Source organism: Vicia villosa, linkage group LG2 (assembly GCF_029867415.1).
Source record: "Vicia villosa cultivar HV-30 ecotype Madison, WI linkage group LG2, Vvil1.0, whole genome shotgun sequence".
Classification (NCBI taxonomy): domain Eukaryota; kingdom Viridiplantae; phylum Streptophyta; class Magnoliopsida; order Fabales; family Fabaceae; genus Vicia; species Vicia villosa.
This window is the reverse complement of record NC_081181.1, coordinates 38,769,701-38,791,496: the sequence shown is the minus strand read 5'-3', so window position 1 is coordinate 38,791,496 and position 21,796 is coordinate 38,769,701. Positions and strand designations below refer to the sequence as shown.

The 21,796-nt window shown below is 33.6% G+C and overlaps 2 protein-coding genes across 2 annotated transcripts; one reads left to right on the top strand and one right to left on the bottom strand.

The window, feature by feature from the left end:
* The first annotated feature begins 2,018 nt into the window (after nucleotides 1-2,018).
* On the top strand, nucleotides 2,019-6,121 carry LOC131650145 (receptor-like protein kinase FERONIA). The gene has a single exon (XM_058919873.1). It carries the CDS (start codon nucleotides 2,077-2,079, stop codon nucleotides 4,591-4,593), a length of 2,517 nt encoding a protein of 838 aa, XP_058775856.1. The 5' UTR covers nucleotides 2,019-2,076; the 3' UTR covers nucleotides 4,594-6,121.
* Nucleotides 6,122-13,894: 7,773 nt separating this feature from the next.
* On the bottom strand, nucleotides 13,895-20,973 carry LOC131650144 (uncharacterized). The gene is made up of 5 exons (XM_058919872.1): nucleotides 20,785-20,973; nucleotides 18,604-20,442; nucleotides 15,122-15,235; nucleotides 14,718-14,867; nucleotides 13,895-14,307 (listed from the first exon to the last, which is right to left on the bottom strand). Exons 2-5 carry the CDS (start codon nucleotides 20,434-20,436, stop codon nucleotides 14,161-14,163), a joined length of 2,244 nt encoding a protein of 747 aa, XP_058775855.1. The 5' UTR covers nucleotides 20,437-20,442; nucleotides 20,785-20,973; the 3' UTR covers nucleotides 13,895-14,160.
* Between the last annotated feature and the right edge of the window lie 823 nt (nucleotides 20,974-21,796).

Here is a 21,796-nt window from a genome sequence, read left to right as displayed (position 1 = left end):
ATAAAGCTCAAAAAAATAAAGAAAGCGGTACAATTATTATTACAAGATTTCAAAAATGGGGAATATAAATTGACAAGCGAGGATGAAATGAAAACAATACAAGTGCGTACAAACAAGCATACACAAAGGGATTAAACATGAAAATAATAAGACAATCAAATCAAATTAAATTACAAGTGCTCTAGCAAAGTGAACTAGTCTTCTAGATGAGTAATTTAAACAATTAATCGAATAGGTCTTACTGTAAGAAAGTCCAATATCAAATTGTAAATGTGTACAAGTGTGCGTGTGTCTCATTGTAAGAAAGACTCAAGAGTAAGTCTTTCATTGTAAGAAAGGCTCATAAGTCTTTCATTATATATTTATTTATTGTGAAATTAATAATAATAAATCAAATAGTAAATAAACTATTAAAAAAACTATTAAAATAGCAAAAATAGAGGTTCAAGAAGAAACATATTTAGGCCCACAAACTCCAAAAAAGAAAATAATAAATAACAAAAAAGATACAAACTAAACCTAATTACCATTTAGTTACTAATAAGAAATAATAAAAATAATTATTATCATTTGGTTAATAATAAAAAATGAAAAAAATGAAAACAAGAGTTAGTGAGATAATGGGATAAAACCAAGCACTAACGTGTCTTCCTTATAATTCTGTGGAAACAATTTTTTAATATTATTAAAAGATTAAAAAAAGTGGCCAAAAAATAAGGGAGGAAGTTTGACTAATTAAAGAATAATTGAACATTATATTTAATTAACAAGGACACGTGAGCTAACATCTTTAGCATTCTCTCTCATAATAAAATTTATCTTCTTCGACAAACAAAACGCCATAGCCGTACCCTTCTTTATGCCTTTCTGATTTTTTTTGCTTTCTTTTTTTTAAATTTTTTTGGACCAAATTCAAAAAATAATTGGGCCAGAGCCTGGGCATGTGCCCAGTCTGGCCGGGCCCAAGAACCACATATGCTATAGGCCTCTTTAGACTAGTCTGACCTATCTCATCTCTATTTATAATAGAATGAAAATATTAATATTAATTAATTGAGTTAAAAAGTAGTACACTCACAATGTCATCCAATAGAAAGTCATCAATATGCCAAATCTTTAAAAAAATTAAAATAAAATAATGATTTATTGAATACATGGTGGTGATCTTTAAAAAAATTAGAATAAAATAATGATTTATTAAATACATGGTGGTGATTAATTGAAAGTATAAAAATATTTTACATTGTCATTGCATCACCATTTTCTCTAATTAATTTATAGACTTTTAATAATAACATCAATTAATAGAATGAAAATATATTAGCGTTAACTAATAGAATGAAAATACATTATGGGATTTTAATAATAACATAACTAATAAAATGAAAATATTAAGTTTTAAAAAATGCAATGTTTTAGTTATAAAAATATATTAAGTTTTAAAAATTACAATGTTTTAGTTATAAAACGTTTAAAAGTGCTATCTATATAAAAGGTCTTGTGTCCAACACCTTAGTTTTTAAGGATTGGCATCCGTCCAAAATAATAGTAATTGGAAATTGTACCAAAATAATAATAATCGAGGATAGTATGGTGTACTTAGTAACCCACTTGGCACTTTCGTGTCATGACCGACAAGTAAGGGAAGATATACATTTTTCCAATTTCTTTTTTTGGTGCCATTTTTCCATTTAATACTCAATGAATACAGACAAAATGGCAACGGAAGTGGATGCATATTATAGATTCTGTTGAAAATTCAAACCGCTTGTGTCATGGAAAGTGATAACATTGAAAACGCGCTTTTTGTACTATGTTATCATTAGCTGGATTTGATTTAGATATCCATTCACAAATCTATCTTCTCATTTTCGTATGACTCAGTCACTCATCATGTAAAAATCATAAGTATTAGTCAACAAGTTTATTACTATTTTAATAATAAAAATCTCACAGCTGAGAGGTATTTACAAAAAATATCCACCAACAATATTTTCATATAAACTGAGTTTAAACTTATCATCTATATAAGCTAGTCATATTTTTCCATTCTAACAAACCATTTAGATACAATAAATGTTGCATAAACATATGAATGTTGTAACATGTTTTATTATATACTACACTTTTACTTTAAATCCAAAACTATTAGTTGCTGCTGACAACATTAGTTATGTTCCCTCAGAAAACATAGTTCTCAACTGTGGTTCTAACACATCACAACTTGTTCAATATGATGGTAGATTCTGGATTGGAGACATTCATTCACCATATTTACCTTACAATGATTTCATCAACCATTCCTTAACATCAACAGCACCTTCTTCAAACCTTCAATCTATCCCTCAAGTTCCTTATATGACTGCTAGAATTTTTCTCTCACAATTCACCTATACATTCAATGTAACTTCTGGTCCAAAATTCATACGTCTTCATTTCTACCCTTTTTCTTATTTGAATTTTAACATCTCCAAAGCTTTTTTATCAGTAACTGCTGATAACTTCACTCTTGTGCATAATTTCAGTGTTTCTCTCAATGCAGATTACTTTAACTTAGCATATTTCATGAAAGAGTTCATTGTGCATGTAAAAGGGAACAGTTTGGAACTTACTTTCGCTCCTTCATCAAATGCTTCTGATTCTTATGCATTTGTGAATGGTATTGAAATTGTTTCAATGCCAAATGGTTTATACATTAATGGTGATGATTCCCCTCTTCCTTTAGTTGGTCACTATCCAACTGTTGTTTACATTTACAATGAGACAGCTATGGAAAATTTGTATAGACTGAATGTAGGTGGCGAACAAATTCTACCGATATATGATACCGGTATGTTTCGCAATTGGGATATCGATGATGGTTACATATTTGGAGCTGATAATAGTATTAAACCATATGATGAGGACATGAAAGTTTTGTATAAAGATCATGTTCCATCATATACTGCTCCTAGTGATGTCTACCGCACATCACGTTCGATGGCTCCGTTTGAAAAAGGACTTGTCAATTTAAATTACAATCAAACATGGTTTTTTTCAGTTGATTCCGGATTCAGATATCTAATTAGGCTTCATTTCTGCGAAATTAATTACAGTATAACAAGGGTCAACGAGGTGGTTTTTTCCATGTTTTTAAATAATCAGACAGCTGAAGAAGAGTTTGATCCAGTTGGCTTAAGCGGAGGACCTGGAATTCCTATTTACAAAGACTATGTTGTTATGGTTCCTGAAGACAGTGATGCAAAGCAAGATCTTTGGCTAGATCTTCACCCTGACAAGTATTCAAAACCTTTGTACTACAGTGCTTACTTGAATGGTGTAGAGATCTTCAAACTTAGCTATGTTGATACGAGGAATCTTGCAGGCCTTAACCCTTCCGAAAAGAAATTTGGTTCATCTACAAAGGCTACACCACATGATGTTGAAAACTCAAAGAAACATACATTCATTTTCATTGGGTGCGGACTTATGGCAGTGGTAATACCAATTCTTTTGTGCTTATTTCTATTGAAGTTTAAGGTGATTAAGCCTAGTAGGTTCATGTCATGTTTTGCACTTGAACCTAATCAAATTGAAAAAGAAAAAAATCCAGCATCATTTTGCTGTCAATTTTCATTAGAAGAGATTAAAGTAGCAACAAATGACTTCAATGAGGCTCTACTTATAGGAACAGGTGGGTTTGGAAGTGTTTACAAAGGTAGTTTTGATGGCAGTGCATCTTTTGTAGCTATAAAGCGTGCAGATCTAACGTCTCAACAAGGTGTCACAGAATTTGAGACAGAGATCCATTTGCTATCGTCTGTAAGCCATAACAACATAGTCTCGCTTTTGGGATATTGCAATGAAGATGATGAGAAGATACTTGTGTATGATTTCATGCCCAATGGAACTCTTTATGACCATCTCCATTTGAATCAGAGAGATCAACATCAACCTCATTTGTCATGGATTCAAAGGCTTGAGATATGCATTGGAGTTGCAAAAGGTTTGCATTACTTACACACCGGCACAAAGCAAAAGATCATTCACCGCGATATCAAGACCACAAACATACTCTTAGACCATAATTGGGTGGCTAAAATTTCAGATTTTGGTTTGTCAAAGGAAAGTTACACTACCTTAAGCACCACTGTCGTAAAGGGTAGCACCGGTTACGTTGATCCAGAATACTATCAACGCGGAATGCTGACTGAAAAATCTGATTTATACTCACTTGGTGTGGTTTTGTTGGAAGTGTTAAGTTCAAGACAAGCTTTAAGTCCATGTGAAGAAGAAGAAGAAGATGATGAGCATTTAAACTTGGGTGAATGGGCCAAGTTTTGTTATGAGAATGGAAATGTGGAAGAAATAGTAGATCAAAATTTGGAAGGAAAGATAGTTAAGGAATGTTTAGAGTTATATTTAGGTGTTGCTATGAAATGTTTGGGTGAAAGAGGAGCGGAGAGGCCATCCAGTGGTGATGTGCTGCAGAATCTTTTAATGGCAATACAATTTCAGAAAAATGGTGGGAATGTACAAAATGTTATGCAGGAGTATTCAGATTTGACACCTGGGATTGAGTTCTCTGATATTATGATGCCTGTTGGTAGGTGAATGTTAAATTGATTGATATCAGGAAAACTATGGAGCAAGAACGAACGAGAATGCCCCCAATATGTTTGCAGATCAATGTTGTATGAGTTTGTTGGAGAATATGCCATATATTTACGAATCTTCCATAACCTTAACTACTAAACTTAAATTAAATATTATTAAACCATTTTTCTCTCTTGGCATTGATGATAACAAATTTAGTTGAAATTTCTTGTTCGTATGACATGAATCAATGCATGTTCAATGGATTGTGCAAATATGTTGTATACTCTAAATAAATTCTTAAACATTCAGCGTTCTGGAGCACTGACGAATATTGATATCAAGGTTTTTGATCTTAAGTCCTGGAGATATCCAGTTGTCGTTCCAAGCGCTAACTGACTTGCCATCTCCAATCACCCAAACATTCTTTACAAAATCACACATATTCGTCACTACCATCTTCCAAGACTTCTGGTAAAAGTTGGCAGGGAAACCATAAGGGTCAGGCGCTTTCCAAGGGTTCATATTGAAAAGAGCACTCTGAACTTCTTTGTTTGTGATATCCATGGCCACTATTACTGAATATCATTCTTCTTGGTAAAGAGCTCCCTATAATACTTTATGAACATCTCAGCAATTTGATCTTGGTCCTCAATCCACACTCTATCCTCATTTCTTATCATCATGATCTTATTAGGCCGGCTTCTTAGAATGGTTTTAAGGTGATAGTATTTTGTATTACTATCTCCATCGGATAACCACTTGACCCTAGATCTCTGAAACCATATCAATTCCTCTTTCTCGAGAATGCTTTCCAGTTCCTTTTGAAGTTTATGCTCAAGAAAAGACAATCATCTACCTCCTTTCCTTGCCTGCAAAGTCTTCTGAATACCATATATTCTTCTCATCAATTCTTTTTTCTTATTGATAATAGCATGCAGAGTCTGGAATTTCCACTTCTCATTGTCAGCTCGTCACGTGTTCCATGTTGTGCACAATACCCCTACTATTATGCCAACTCTCCTTCAGCATGTCTCCATAACAATCTTCTGCAATCCATGCACTTTTAAAGCAAAAAGGGTGATTGTCTGTTCTTGTTATTGTCTGAAAAATCAAGTCTGGCTAGCACTTTGACGTAGCCTTCTGAGAAAAAAGTTCGCCACTAAGCATTCAATAGAGCCCGGTCTAATCTCTCGTAGATATGTTATCCACCATGATATCTATGCCTCTCAAAGTAAACTTTGCACCTATCATTACAGTGGCGGAGCTAGGGGTGGCAAAGGAAGGCCACGGCCACCCCATTGTTCTTTTTAAAAAGTAAAATTCATATCCTCCTACAGTTGCCTGCTGAAAAAATATAATGTATTAAGTTTACACAAGTGGTACATAGGGCCCGTTTGGTGCGCAGGATAAGAGACAAGATAGGATATATGTATCATATCTTATCTTAATTCAGTGTTTGTTTGCTGACACAACAAGATAGGATAAGTTAATCCTGAAACTTATCCTATCTTGCCTCACTAGTTCAAATTGTTATCCTGAATATGAGCTGGGTTAGAATCCTCCAGGATAGGATAAGAAAATGATTTACTAATTTACCCCTATAAAATATAATTTAAAATAAAATATTAAATATGACAAAATTTAAATAAAAATTAATTTGATATTAAATTAAAAATATTAATAAATAATTTTTAAAATATATGTATAACTGTCATAAGGATAATTTTTTAACTTTATAAAATATAAAAAGTTAGAATATTTAAAAATAAAATAATTATTAAAATTTTAGAAATATGAATATTAATTTAATTTTTTATCAAATTAAATATATATTCTTGAAAGGGTAATTTTTTTCATTTAAATATATACATACTTTTATTTTATTTATCTTTTATATATATATATATATATATATATATATATATATATATATACACACACACACACACACTATAATTCATCGTGATTTCTTTTCAAGAAAAATTGAAATTATTTACTCAATAGTGTCGACGAGTTTTTTTTAATTATAGAAAATCATTATTTTTTTATCAATTTATAAATTTTAAAATTTTAAAAAAATATGTAATTGTTTTCCAATGATATATATATATATATATATATATATATATATATATATATATATATATATATATATATATATATATATATATATATATATATATATATATATATATATATATATATATATGATAAGTCTTATCATGTCTTTTTCATATCCTATCTTTATCCTGCTTGATATCCTATCATATCTCTATCATATCCTGCGCACCAAACGGGCCCTTTTAATATTAGTAAAGATGTATTATCAGTTTCTAATTAGGTGTTTAGGTGTTATGGTCCCACATCATATAATATACTCACACTCAACTATATAGCTTTATATCTATATTTGACTCAACTAACTATTATTATCATTATTAATTATTCAACTGAATTAATTATTTAAATTATTATTAATATTTTGCATTATTTTTTATAAGTTATACTTTATATTTTGCCTAAAATCTATTTCAAATGTTCTATATAATTGAATTTTTTTTCAAATCTTTCTCAATATTTCACACAGTTTTGTAACAGGAATTAAAAAATTATAATAATAATAATAATAATAATAATAATAATAATAATAATAATAGTTGTGTATTATGTTTAAAATACATTTTAATGATTATATGAAGAATTTAAATTCGTCTAAATATTTGATAAGAAATTGAGACAACATTTTCATACAAATAACTAAAATAAATAATAATTATGTATTTTGTGAATTATCGTTTTAAAGACTCTTCGTAATTTTGTCTCAAATTCGTCTTAATAGTTTACACAGATTTAAGATGAAATAAAAAAATAATAAAATAAATAACAATTTTTCATTATGTCTAAAATTCATTTCAAATTCTATATGTACAATGGGATTCCGTTTAAAATTCGTCTCAATATTTTACACGAATTTTAGATAAAATTTCTTTAAAAACTAATAAACAATTATGTATTTTCTCTAAAATCTATCTTAAAAGTCTCTATAATTGAAATTTGTCTCAAATCAGTCTTAATATATAGTTATGTAATGTTTATTAAATATATAATTAAATTTAATTATAATTTAAATATTTTATATATTATATTTTTTATATTTATTTATAATTTTTAGTTTACCTTAGCGGCCATTCTAAAAAATTTATTCTGGCTCCGGCCTATCAATCCCATGTCCAACAAACCACACACTTTAATATTTTCTGTAAAGATATTACATTTACGATTAGAAACTGGGGCGCCTCCTTTCTTTTCATGCACATAAGCTATATCTTAAAATCTCCTACTATCAACCATGGCCCATTAATTTATGTATGAACGTTCTTCAAAACTTTCCATAAGGCTTTCCTATTCTCACTATTTGGACTAGCATAGATTGCAGTGAAATACCACTTATTCCTTCCGGTGTACTGAACTTCCATGTGTAAGAACTGGAATTTGTAACTCACCAAATTCACTTTCATCTCACTATTTTTCCATCCTGCCACATTGCCTCCTGCATAGCCATTCACATATGTAACTAGGAAGCCATCAAAACCAAGTTTGTTGAAGGTATTTTTAAGCTTATGAGAATTACATCTAGTTTCCACTATAATTATCATACTAGGCTTGTATAATTCTAATTGTTAGCAAAGATCAGCATTTGAAGTTAAAGCATTTAATAATTGTAAATTTATGAATGAATAAAATTCTAAGGATAAACACACTATATAACGGATTAAATAATAAAAAATCTTTTAAAAAGAGGAAATTTTGAATTTAAGAACCAACACAAGGATTTTTTACCAATACTCCCATAAAAATTAAATCCCAAAATGCCAGCCTCTGAAATTTATTTTCCAAAATGCCACATTTTTTTATCATTTGCAGGGTGGCCGCCGTTTGAAACGGAGGGCGTGCAGAGGGCCTTCATATAGCTGCCGTTTCAAACGGAGGGCAGCCTTTTTTATTTATTTTTTTCGTTTTTTTATATTTTACAGATTTTTTAATATTTTTAAAATGATTTTTGTTTTATGAAATTAGTTAATAATTATAATTTAACTATTTAAATTATTAAAAAATAAATTTTTTCAAATAATAAAAAAATAAATAAATACATAAAAAAATAATTGGACATTTTAATGAAAAATTAAATTATTAATTATATTTAATAAGCTAATATTACACCATGATAATGCGATGGAAAAAAAAAACTAATTTTGTCTTGGAGGGTTACGATCTTGTGGTTGTTGCAACAGGTGACTTCCAGTTCCACATTGTGTAGGTATATGTGTACGTAAACTTCGACAGAGTTGTTGATCTGTTGTAGTAGGAAGAGAAGGGGGCAGATGTATGCGGAAACGAAGATGTATCACAAACAGTGACCTCGTTTGGAAAAAGTTCAAAAGGGTTGAAATTTTCGAAATCCAAATTTGTTGGAAAGCTGGTTGATTGATATGTTGTTGAGGTGGGATTAATGGAGTATACGGTTGCGACGTAATAGTCGGAGAAATCTGAGGTTGATGGCTGTTGAGTACGATTTGAGTGAAGTTTGGATTAGAGATTGGAGTGAATTGGAGGGGTGGACGAAGGTATTGTTCCTGTGGATGTTCATACATGAATTGTATTGGTTGTTGTCGTATCAGGAAAGGGTAATTTGTTTGCTGCAATGGGGTGTACTGAGTTTGATGTTGGGTAGGATTGTAAGAGGATTATTGCTGGGTTGGTTCATAACGGTGTTGTTGTGGTGTTTGGTAATATTGGGATGGTTGGTCGTATATGTTGGACGAGGAGGGTTGTGTGGATGGTTGAGTTTGTTGTTGGTTAAATGTGTTATGGCTTGGTAGGTTGGTGAATGTTTGTTGTTGGATAGGTGGCATTTGCGATGCGGAAGCTTGAGTGCGTGGATCAACAAGCCATTGATCTCCAGAAGCGTAGACATACGGTAATGATCTATACCAATTCATATAATCTTGAGTTGGCGTAGAATGTGGGTCAACCATAGTTCCAATCAGGCAATACCTGGCCACGTGTCTCCATTTTTGTTGCTCTCTGCGGTACAATTGAGAGCCATATGGAGATATATCTTGTAATTAGTTGCATGCAATATCTCTGCATTGATACTGCGTTGGACTAGACAAGTCATGCATGTGCACTCCATTCAAAACAGCGGTCACATGCTTCACATGGCCTCCATTTCAAACGGCGGCCAACTCCTTCACATGGCCTCCATTTCAAACGGCGACCTCATGCTGAAGAAGGGAAAATCAGATTTCCCACGTGGCCACGTGGAGGATCACATATATGTTTCAAATTTTTTTTCCATTGTGTATATTAAGCTCTAACCAATCCCATACTATGACACCAGAACAAAATATCTCAGAATAGTTTTAATGTTCAAGTCCACTACAATGGATTAATTTTTTCCGACATCAATGTTGGGGTCGTATTTCAAAATACAGAGTCACAAACACTCAAAATTAGCCCCAACTCTAATTTTTCCCATCTCAAAGAACGTATCGAAAATAAACTTCAAATGATTGTAACAAAGTATTTTATCGCTATCCATTCTTTATCCGATTGACGGTAGTATGTCTTATACAACCACAAAGATCGAAAATGGCAACGATGTTTGGTCCATGTTCTAATGCCACACGACGTATAATTATTCAAATGTGATTGAACTATATGCATGTATTCTGGAGGCTCATCAAGAACCACAACCAATGTACCACGCTCAGACATCAAAAACTCAAAATTATATGAGTCAGGTGTCTTTCATTCCAATGTCACCACCCCTTATAACATAAAACGAGCCATTATTCCCAGACGAAGAGGTTGGAGACGATAGCGAAGATGAAGAAGTTAGGTATGTAAATTCTCAAAATCTTTTTAGTGGTGACAGTGGAGATTCAGGTGATGATATGAATGTGGGGCAACAAGAGGTTCTTATGGATTTGTATAATCCACCACTTCACATGAGAAATGTCACCTTAGATGACATAGAGGATGGTTCAATTTTTTAAACACCACAGCCAATGCAAATAGAAGGTGGTTTGCTTGGATTGAAATTCACAAGTAAGGAGGAGTGTGTGTTTTCTATTGCTCAGTATCACATCAAACCCTCTCTTAATTATGAAGTTTATAAGTCTGATTCTAAAAGATATATAATCAAGTGTTCCAACGAGGATTGCACGTTCAGATGTAGAGCTTCGTTGGGGGAAAAAGTGGTACCTGGGTGATTAGCAAGGTAAGTGGACCGCACACATTCACTTCGTCTGGAATTACTCAAGACCATCGGAAACTAGACTCAAACATCATCAGTGACAGCATCAAACGTCTCATTCAGGAGGATGCCTCGTTGAAGGTTAAACACATTATTGCTCATATTTGTCAGAAATTCAACTACACGGTTTCTTACAAAAAAGCATGGATTGCGAAGAACAAGGCAATAGCATCTACCTATGGTAATTGGGAGACTTCCTACAACAACCTTCCACAGTGGTTATTGGTCATGAAACATTATTTTCCAGGTGTTGTAATAGAACTAGAGACACTAGCAGCATTATCAGATGACGGGACACAAATTGATGGTTGTAGAATTTTCCATCGTCTGTTTTGGGCTTTCCAACCATGTATCAAGGGTTTTGCTTACTGCAAACTCGTTGTTCAAGTTGATGGGACATGGTTGTATGGTAAATACAAGGGAACCTTGTTACTAGATGTTGCATAAGATGGGAACATGAACATCTTTCCAATAGCTTTTGCATTGGTTGAGCGTGAGACAGGTGATGCATGGAGTTTTTTTCTAAGGAACCTAAGAATGCATGTTACGCCGCAACCCAACATATGTCTAATATCAGACAGACATGTGTCCATAAAAATTGCATATGATAACCCAGAAAATGGCTGGCAATACCCACCATCTTCCCATGTCTATTGTATTAGACATATAGCCCAAAACTTTATGCGAGAGATAAGATACAAAGAGCTTCACAAAAAAGTCGTTAACATGGGTAATTCTCTACATCTAAGGGTTTATTTATACATGATAATGTTGTTTAAAAATATTGTGTTTAACTACTTTTTTTTTCACGTACAAGTTATGCATTAACTGAATCAACATACAACTACTACAGGGGAGAGATACGTATGTCAAATATGGATGCATTCAACTGGGTAGAAAATATTCCAAGAGAAAAATGGTGTAGAGCTTTTGATGGAGGGCAACGGTGGGGTCACATGACTACCAACCTGGCATAGTCAATGAATTCAATATTGAAGGTCACTCGTAATCTACCTGTTACAGCATTGGTCAGATCAACATACTTTAGGATGGGCGGATTATTTGGTAGAAGAGGGCGTGAATGGACAAAAAAATGGGTTCTGGACAACGCTATACTAAAAGTTGCATAAAAGGGATTGAAGAGGAGGCTGCCAAAGCAAGTAGTCATAACGTTAGGCAATTTGATCGTCTGAGGTTATGCTTCCTGGTGGAGGAAACTATGAATCATAATGAGTGTCGACTTACCCGTCATTTCAACGTCGACCTTAAGAATCAAACATGCGAGTGTGGAAAATTTTAAACATTCCATGTGCCTTGCTCGCATGTCATTGCAGCGTGCGCGAGCATACATCAGGACTATTCTGTGCATATAGCTGATGTCTTCAGGGTCGTTAACGTGTTTAAGGTCTATGAAGAAAGTTTCATAAGGGTGCCGACTGAGCCTAACTAGCCTCGGTACGAAGGAGACACTCTTTTCCATAATGACGCCATGAGAAGACGAAAGAAAGGCCGCCCAAACAGTACCCGCATACGAACAAAAATGGATGATTATGAGAAGGAAAAAAGAAGATGTGGTATTTGTCGCGAATTCGAACATTATCGCAAAACATGTCCAAACAGAATTGGACCTTCTACTTAGTTGCGTTTGAGGTTTTATGTTTATTTCATCACTGCCTTGTACTTTCTTTCAACAACAATGACAACTCTAATTAAAATATCAAACTTCTAGTTACATCACAATAACGTTTGCAACAACACAACGATTTAAAATTAGATTGCAACACAATAAACATAACATCGAAAGACATACTTCAAACACAGTTACATCATATCAGGACTCACTCAACATACACCATTTAAACTACTCAAGTATAACTGCTAGAACGAGTGGATCTTTAACGCCTCGGTTAACTTCTCCACTGTATGTCCAAAACATTAGATCCACATCTATATCATTTTGCACACAATCCCAATAATACATGTAACTGCCTTCTAGGCTTGCATCCGTCAAGGTTATGTATGGACAACGATAATCTATTTTTTTAACTTTCCGTGTTGGACCACCTAGTTGTCGAAATCCAACGTTGATGGCTGTAACAATTCTTCTAAAATCTCAATGCGGGTTCAGACATACCCTTATGTGATTACCTTCCTCAAAAAACAGTACAGCCCAAACAGACATGATTAGTTAGTATTGGAAGTAAGAACAACAGAAGAATTGATAATTCAACCTTCACACACCTCTATTTATAGGAGATTAGACCCCTTCTACCAATAATTTTGGAGGGAAAATATAGTACAATATTTTATTATTTGCGGGAAATATTATTATTCATTATTAATAATTTGTTTTTTATTTATTTATTTATTAATTTTAGTTTTCTTTAATATTAATAAATTAGTTTATTGTTTAATTTATTTCATTATTCTACAATACTTTTTTTATTTTATTGTTCTTTAATATTAATAAATAATTTTATTGTTATTTAAAAAATTTAATTTTTTAAAATTTTTTAAACATTAAATTATAATTATTAAATAATTATACAAAACAAAAAATAATTTAAATACATTAAAAATTCTGTAAAATATATAAAACAAAAAAAATAAAAAAAGGGAGCCCTCCGTTGCAAACGGCAGCCATATGAAGGGGTCCTGCACACCCTCCGTTTGAAACAGCGGTCACCCCGCAAACCGTTTGAAACAGCGGTCACCCCGCAAACCGTTTGAAACAGCGGTCACCCCGCAAAAGGACAAAAACAGCGGCACAAACCGTTTGAAACAGCAGTCACCCCGCAAAAGGACAAAAAAAAGTGGTATTTTTGAAAATAATTTTCAGAGGGTGGCATTTTGAAGTTAATTTTCGTGGGGGTGGCATATTGGTCAACAATCCCCAACACAATGCTTTTGATAAATAATTTCCTTTGATGATAAATTGGTAAAAATTGCTGATGTGGCTAGTTGTATTCATTTCTGTACCTTTTGCTAGCCATGTCAAAAAAAAAAAAGACTTCTTCAATATGTCATCAACACTGTCTAATACACAATATGGGTGAATTTTACAGAGCATCTTCAAAATTTTGGCATTTCCTGAGTTATATAACCTTTACATGTTCTTGTTCTTTAACCTATTATTCATGCCATTAAATTTGGGGGAAGGTAGGAGCAAGACTAAATGAATTAATAAATAATACTAAAATAAAATTAAGCATAAGCGCTTCAATTAAAACATCAATCATATCCATTCAGATGATGGAATTTATCTAGTGCCATGATGTATTACAAAACTTCTCCTTCATGCGTGAGATGAGCTTGCACTTCTCCTCGGCCTCAACATGCTCGCGAAGGTCAGTTTTTGATGCTCGGTCTGGATGGAACTTAAACATAGCCCGTTTATAGGCAGCATGCACCTAAAATGATGATCAGAAGATAAAAATGTTAAGCATGAAACAACAGAACAAAAGACATTTCATATCAGGATCATAAATAGCTGACATATTCGTTACTGGTTTAACTAAAAATGAACTCAACCTTGAGAAGGGGAAGACATGAGATGTTACACAATTTTGGGGACTAGAATATAATTGTATGTAAATATGGAAAAACAAAATTTAAAATATAGTGCATTTCTGATTTTCTGGTACTTGCTTCAATCCCCTTCTCTCCTTTTCTTATAGGTTAAATGACTTCATGTAGTATGCTTAGTATCTAAAGATTGTTGTAGCATAGTACTGAAACAATAAACATAATCTAAAGTAGGCTTTTTCAAGTGGGGTAGAGAACGATATACTATGGAAAAGCAATAGATAACAGAACTTGCCTCATTGGGTAAAGGTCTAAGACTTGTCCCCACATTTATTCCTAAGCCACGAAGCAGTGAGGTCATATCTGAGCATGCATTCTCCAATTGATTGAGCTTCTTCAGTACTTCACCCCGCAGTTGCTCTTTCATGTTCATATATTCTTCCTCCTGAGTTTGGCATAAATTATCAGATTAACAGAGAAATAACCAGTTACAACAATGTTCAATGACTACGCTGACTAAAGCATGAAAGAAGACATTCAAATGACCAAACATAGATCTAGCTCCTCTGAATTGAGGGTTACACTTTAGAGAATCCAAATTTAGTTAAAGTAAAAAAAATAAAATCGAAGCAGATACTAACAGACATGTGAAGTATAAGTAGGCATGAGATATACTCAAGTTAAAGACATAATTGCAACCTTCTTATCTGTCTCTCTCACTTGTTCAACGCGTTCTTTTTGTCTTCTTTCAATGTCCTGCAATCGGCGACTTTCAGCCTTTTTTCTTTTGCGCAATTTTTGTGCTTCTTCTGACTGTAGCATGCATATTCTCAGTTAGCAGAATAAAAACTTGCCCAAAACACAAGTGCGGCATATATAAACAAAGCTTAATGCAATTAAGTGAACAACATCAAATACCTAGTGAGCACTTGAAAGGAATAAGTTAAAATCCATAGGCACAAAAGAATATTGACAACAACAAACCATAACATAATGATTAGTCATAACAATTACACAGAAAGAAGAAAAAAAAGACAATAACAAGAATGACATTGGTGGTTTAACAGATTTACATTGGTCGGCATTGAATGTAATTAATTTGCTTAAGGTATGAGTATATGACCATTTTTTAAAATTACTAGGCTGGTAAGCCGAGGCAGCAGGGTAATGCAGGAGAATCCAACAAGCAAACACCATTATATTGGATTTTGTTTCTTCGGAAATGAATGAGTCATTTTGAATGGAAAAGTAAGGCGACCAAGTCATTGATTGCGAAATCTCAAGTTGAAATTATAATCACATGCACATACAAATATAGCAAACTACATAGTTATTTTCCAATCAATGGCTATAGCTTCTTTCCATTACCATCTACTTCAGTCATGGTTCATTATAGACTTTCCAGTCTATTGTTAAAAGATGCCAAATGCAACACTGGTTGCTGCTCCCATGCTAACTTAACTGTTGTGCTTGGTAGTCCCATCAGTTGTACTTGTTTCCCCTTAATTTCCTCCCAATCCAACATTACTTTCCCAAGTCTTTAAACCAGGCCTCACTATATATTGAATATTCCACATGGTTCCAGAGCTTTGCATTTCAACACCACTTCCTCCTTTGTCTCTTCCACCCAGTGTATGCAGGATCACGAGTCAACTCGTGAACTCGTCTGTTTCAACGTTCCAATCGCATGCCGGCATGCTGCGATTCAAGTAAAATCTAGCAAACTCGGCGAACTCGTCCGAGTTGAAAAGCTAACTCTTTATAAATTCTCAGAATTTCGTATTAAAATCCTTATTTATTATTTTTTTTAAAATGGAAATTCTGAGATACATTGTATCATAACTTCTTTTAAATAAAAATCAGTATCAAGTAAACGCAGTATTACGTAAACAGTTTGTGATTGCAGCCTTCCACACACAATAATCGCAACCACTACAACATATCATTAATATTTTATTTCAGCATAAATTCTCATCCTTCAATCACAATTTTTCTACCATATTACTCTTTGAAACCAATTCAATTCCTCTTCCTTGTTCTAAACCTCACCCTGTTTCCTTTCATTCATGCTTCCTTTTTTGTTTCGACTCTGTTTCTTTTTCTTCCCCTATTCTTCTATTTTTTTCTTCCCCTACTTTTCATTTTCTTTATTCTTTAGATTCTATTTGGTGTAAATGGCTTCAAATAATGGAAGTGAATCAATACCTCCGGTAAATTATAAATATATAAATATATATTTTTCTACCAGTAGTAGGATCTTACATTCCATACTACAATCCTCGAGTTACGAATTTTCAATTCTTTACTGATTCTATGTAAACTCTCGAGTTTTTAAACATCGCTTCCACCTCAAAATGCCATAATCCACCATCGGCCATCAACAACAGTCTGTCCTACTTCATTCAACTGCTTCATCATAATCTTCAACGCCTGAAACAAACAACATCCTATCCTACAAGCAAATGTTTAAGCACTTATTTCTCTACAAGCTTCCTTTTCTTTCTTCCTGAGGAGCTCAAGCAGTATAGAGGAATTTTCCCCGAACTGGCCGTCCTTAGTTGGCAAAACCCATCATTTCCACAGTTTGGGCCATGTTGACTTGTAGGCTCAAATATTAAACTTCCCCATACAAGGACCCTGGTCTGAATCTCTATCCTCCATTACTCTATTTGAATCCCTTACTAAAAATTTCAGCATTCCCATAAGAACATAAACTTCCTGCATTGCGAGTTGCCAATGTCCCGAGCATCTCAAGCACCTTCATCCGTTAATATTAGGATGTATAACATTGGCCAAAAACATTCAGCTAAGTCACATGTTGATTCATCTAACATAAGTATAACCAGAGTGATCATTCCCGGATAGCGGCGCAGAGCGGCCGACCCCAAAGTGGGATAGCGGGATAGGCGGATAGCATATAGTGGGATAACCGCGCTATTTGATCATATTTTGGAAAAATTACATATAATAATTATAAACATATATTTAATGTAAAATTAAACAAATAACTCAACTCATAAAATATTCATAAATCAAAGCACACGTGACTCTTGAAGTGCATAAACGACTATGAAGGAAGGATAAGGTTGAGTCTCAACTCAAATTTGATTGAAAAACCCAAAATTATCCTTATGACGTTGTAAATTTAAGAGGTAATTTTGGTTTTTTAAGAGGGGAAAAGGATAGCGGGAACAGCTCTGCCTCGCCATCCCGCTATTTACCCTATGGCGGCCGCTATAGTATTATGCACGACTAAGACTCTTCCCATAGCGGCTGGCCTCCGCTCCGCTATAGCTGGATAGCACCGTTATTGGCCGTTATTGACTACTCTATGACTCAATTAGGAAACATTAGGTATTTCAATCAAATCTATATGCGAAAAGAGCATCTAAGCATTTTAATGAGGTTTTTCCAATAAATATGAGGAATTGGGCAGCTCTATTCCATTTAGGTTCTCTGTTTTCTTGGTAGTTTTCTCTTTTTCTCTCTCGCATGCAGCATACTTTCTTAACATCAACAAGTATTTTTTTTAGCACACTTTTCTTTTCATTATAGTAGATTTCTCTTTTAAATAACACACATTCAATTAACAAACATGAAGATGAGTAACAATAGTAGATAAAAAATTGCTCATCTTTATTTGAAATTCCTAAAGTTTCAAGTTATCATCCAAAGACTCAAAATTATAAGGGCTTCAAATGTAAACTAGATAAATTTAAATAAGAAATACACGTGCATTTACAAGGGAGGTAGCATTGACAAAATAATTAGCCCCTTCTCAACTTGTAAGACAGCAATGCACCTGTTTGAAGAGCCAAGACATGCAGTGGCGGATTTATATGGGGGGCGAAGGGAGCCATGGCACCCCTCAATTTCATAGGGTCGAGTGGTAAAGATTGACTTTTTTTTACATGAGGTCAGAAGTTCGACTCCTGATTCCGCCAACTTAATATTATTTTTTTCAAAAAAAGTATTGCTACCAAGAGTAGAACCGATATCGTTATATAAAATAACCACCACATCAACTAACTAATTATGATAATTTTTTTAAATAATTTATAAATTTATATATATGTAAGTTTTTGGTACCCCTCAAAATTTTCCTCAAGATCCGCCAGTGAAGACATGTAAAGGCATAACTGAAAGAAATAAAATATTTACAGCATGCCATAGTGAATCACCTGAATTTGCAATTGTCGCTGTCTGGATGCCCATTCCTCTTCCATGGCTTGTTTATATAAATCGGTTTCCTTAAGCTTTTCTTTTTGATTAATTATATTCTTCTCATTTGAAGCAGTAAGATCAGCATCTTGAGTACGTAACTCAAACTCAGGACCATTAAAATGCCCTTTTTCAAAAGAGGCGCCGTTAGAATTCCCTTCAGAAACATTGTCATTTTTACTCCTCAATGGAGATTCATCATTGTCAACTTGCATGTCATGTGCATTCAATGGAGATTCATCATCGACAACTTGCATGTCATTTGCATCTTGGTTGGAGCTCATAAACTTCTCTTTATCACCTAGTTCTTTCTCGAACCCTGAAGAACCTGTAACACCATTACATAAATCAGAGTTTTCAGAGTTGGGGCAGGCAGAAACTTTTTCTGTAGTTGTCCTTTCTCCATGTGGAGTAGCATCCTTAAATTTAGACTCTTCATCACCCTGTTCATTGTCTAATCCAGAAGGACCAGTAACACCATTACAGAAATTAGAGTTTTCAGAGTTGGGGCAGGCAGAAACTTTTTCTGTAGTTGTCCTTTCTCCATGTCGAGTAGCATCCTTAAATTCAGACTCTTCATCACCCCGTCCATTGTCTAACCCTGAAGGACCAGTAACACCATTACAGAAATTAGAGTTTTCAGAGTTGGGGCAGGCAGAAACTTTTTCTGTAGTTGTCCTTTCTCCATGTCGAGTAGCATCCTTAAATTCAGACTCTTCATCACCCCGTCCATTGTCTAACCCTGAAGGACCAGTAACACCATTACAGAAATTGCAGTTTTTCGACTTGGGGCAGGGATAAACTTTTTCTCTAGTTGTTTTTTCTCCGTGCTGAATATCATCCTTACCAGTGAAGGAAGATTGATTCTCTTTAACATTTTTACAACTGCTAGGACCATACAAAGGGTCTTTCCCATGCTTTTTAGACCTATTTTCCACTTCTATATCTATATTATTATAATAATTATTTTTCTCTAAGCCAGAAGAACTGGCATGCTTAATATATACACGGAACTTTCTCTTCGCCGAAACCTTTTCCCACTGTTCACGTTTAATGACCTCAATATCAGAACAATCACTCTCACTTTCATCCTCAAATAAACCATAACAATTTCTTTCTACAGCCTTTGGAGTGACTACTTCCTTGCGCTTTTTCTCGTTAGACACAGAAGCTTTATTACTTTCTTGCCTTTTTGAAACAGAATGTCTAATGACCTCACAATCAGAATAATCACTATCACTTTCCTCCTCACATAAACCATAACAATTTCTTTCATCAGCCTTTGGAGTGAATACTTCCTTGCGCTTTTTCCCGTTTGACACAGAAGCTTTATTACTTTCTTGCCTTTCTGAAACAGAATCTTTTTCAACGACATCACAATCATCAACATCCACAACTATGGAATGTTGCACAGAACTCGACGCCGTATAAAACCTTTTATTCGAAGACGCATCACTATCCAACTCTCCAACACCATCAACAACAATATCAGGAAGAAACACATCATCATCATCACTTTCATCTTCGTCGTCGTCATCATCATCATCATCGTCGTCGTCATCAATGCTGATAACACTTTGAGGCGTCGATATCCTATCTCTACTCGGCCCACTTGACCCACGCAACTTTTGCTTAACAACTTCAGGACAATCTATGATTTCCACATCATCAAATTGATCACTATCTAAGTCAATGAAAACAATATCCTCTTTTTCCTGACAAGTTTTCAATGGTTTCTTCCCCGAACATGTTCGAGGCTGAAAGTCCTCTTTGGAGACACTTTTTCCCAGCATCTATACCTGCATGGTATAGAAAAAATCGCACATAATTAACAACTCAACAAAATATCTTCAAGCATAAAAATAATCATCCAATACAACATCACCACAGAACATGCAATATATAAAAACTTCAACCCTGTGAAAATCGATTTCTATATCATGTTATTCACAATTATAATTATTATCAAATATAACCGCCTAAAATCAAAATAAAATAATAATAATAACTAAACCCCATTTTCTGCAAATCGTAATCATTAACATGAAGATGAACTGAAAATATAAATCGAATAAGATAATATCAATTATCGACAGTTATGGGAAATTAGGGGAAATTGATAACTGAAAAGAAAACCCTACCTCCGTAATCAGGGAGTCGGAATCGAAAGCAAAGTAGAAGAAGCTCGCGGAGGAAGTGCGAAAGAGAGAGGGGTTGTGAAATTGGAATTCAATTACATGAAATGGGGGAAAAAGAGAAACATATGAATTTTGCTGCGGAGAAGAGTCAAACCCTGAACGCAGTGTCGTTTTGTTTATGTGAAAATCAAAAATTTATCTTTTATAAAGAAAAGTTCCAACATGCGCGTTTAATGCGTAAGTGTAAAAAAAAAAAAAAAACGGACAATGGAAGAGAGAACGTGGATTATTTTTTTTTAAACAAAATTCTTTTCTTATTTATTTAATTTTGTTTAGAAAATCCATGTTGGTATAATTGTTTTTGGTTTGCATTTTACATCAAAGCTTATTTCTATCAAGAATAATTTAGTGAGCATACCTTTCTATTATACTCTCTTTAAATATGATAGATTGATATGAAATTGAAGTTTATTAGGGTTTTTGAATTTTTTCAATTAAATTACTTAACTGATATAGCTCTCATATACCACTCTTTATCTAAAGCAATGTTTACATTATTAGTATTGATTTTTATGGTGTTGTATTTCAAAGTAATGTCATCGTTGGTATTTTTGGATTCCTACATGTCACGATCAGAGTTGTAATGGTGGTTTTCGTCTATTTTAGTCCTCATCGCGTTGTGTATGATTGTATTTTTGACCTCCCTATCTCGATTGGCTTCTTGTTTGTCATTACAATCTTCATCATTCATTACGGCTCCTTATTGGTAGTTTTTTTCATCCTTCTTCTCTTTATTGTTTCTCTTCCCTTCATGCATGAGTTATGATTTTTCTTTTCCTGAAGAGTATCCTTATGAGAGTTGTGATTGGACTCTTCATTATTATTATTCTCAAAAAACATCTCTATTGGTGTTATGTATATCTCTTGAGATTTCTCCTTATTGTTTTCTTTTCTCGAACTTTCAAACTTTCACGTACTTTTTAAAACAATTTGATAACAATTATTTCTCATATTT

What these genes read in the sequence shown, in the direction of transcription:
- LOC131650145 (XM_058919873.1), top strand. Translation starts at nt 2,077, where the DNA reads ATGTTGCATAAACATATGAATGTTGTAACATGTTTTATTATATACTAC.
- LOC131650144 (XM_058919872.1), bottom strand. Translation starts at nt 20,436, where the DNA reads ATGCTGGGAAAAAGTGTCTCCAAAGAGGACTTTCAGCCTCGAACATGT. An exon ending in AGCGACAATTGCAAATTCAG is followed by an intron (nt 15,236 to 18,603) that starts GTGATTCACTAT and finishes TGCATGCTACAG; the next exon opens with TCAGAAGAAGCACAAAAATT. An exon ending in TTAGACCTTTACCCAATGAG is followed by an intron (nt 14,308 to 14,717) that starts GCAAGTTCTGTT and finishes TCATCATTTTAG; the next exon opens with GTGCATGCTGCCTATAAACG.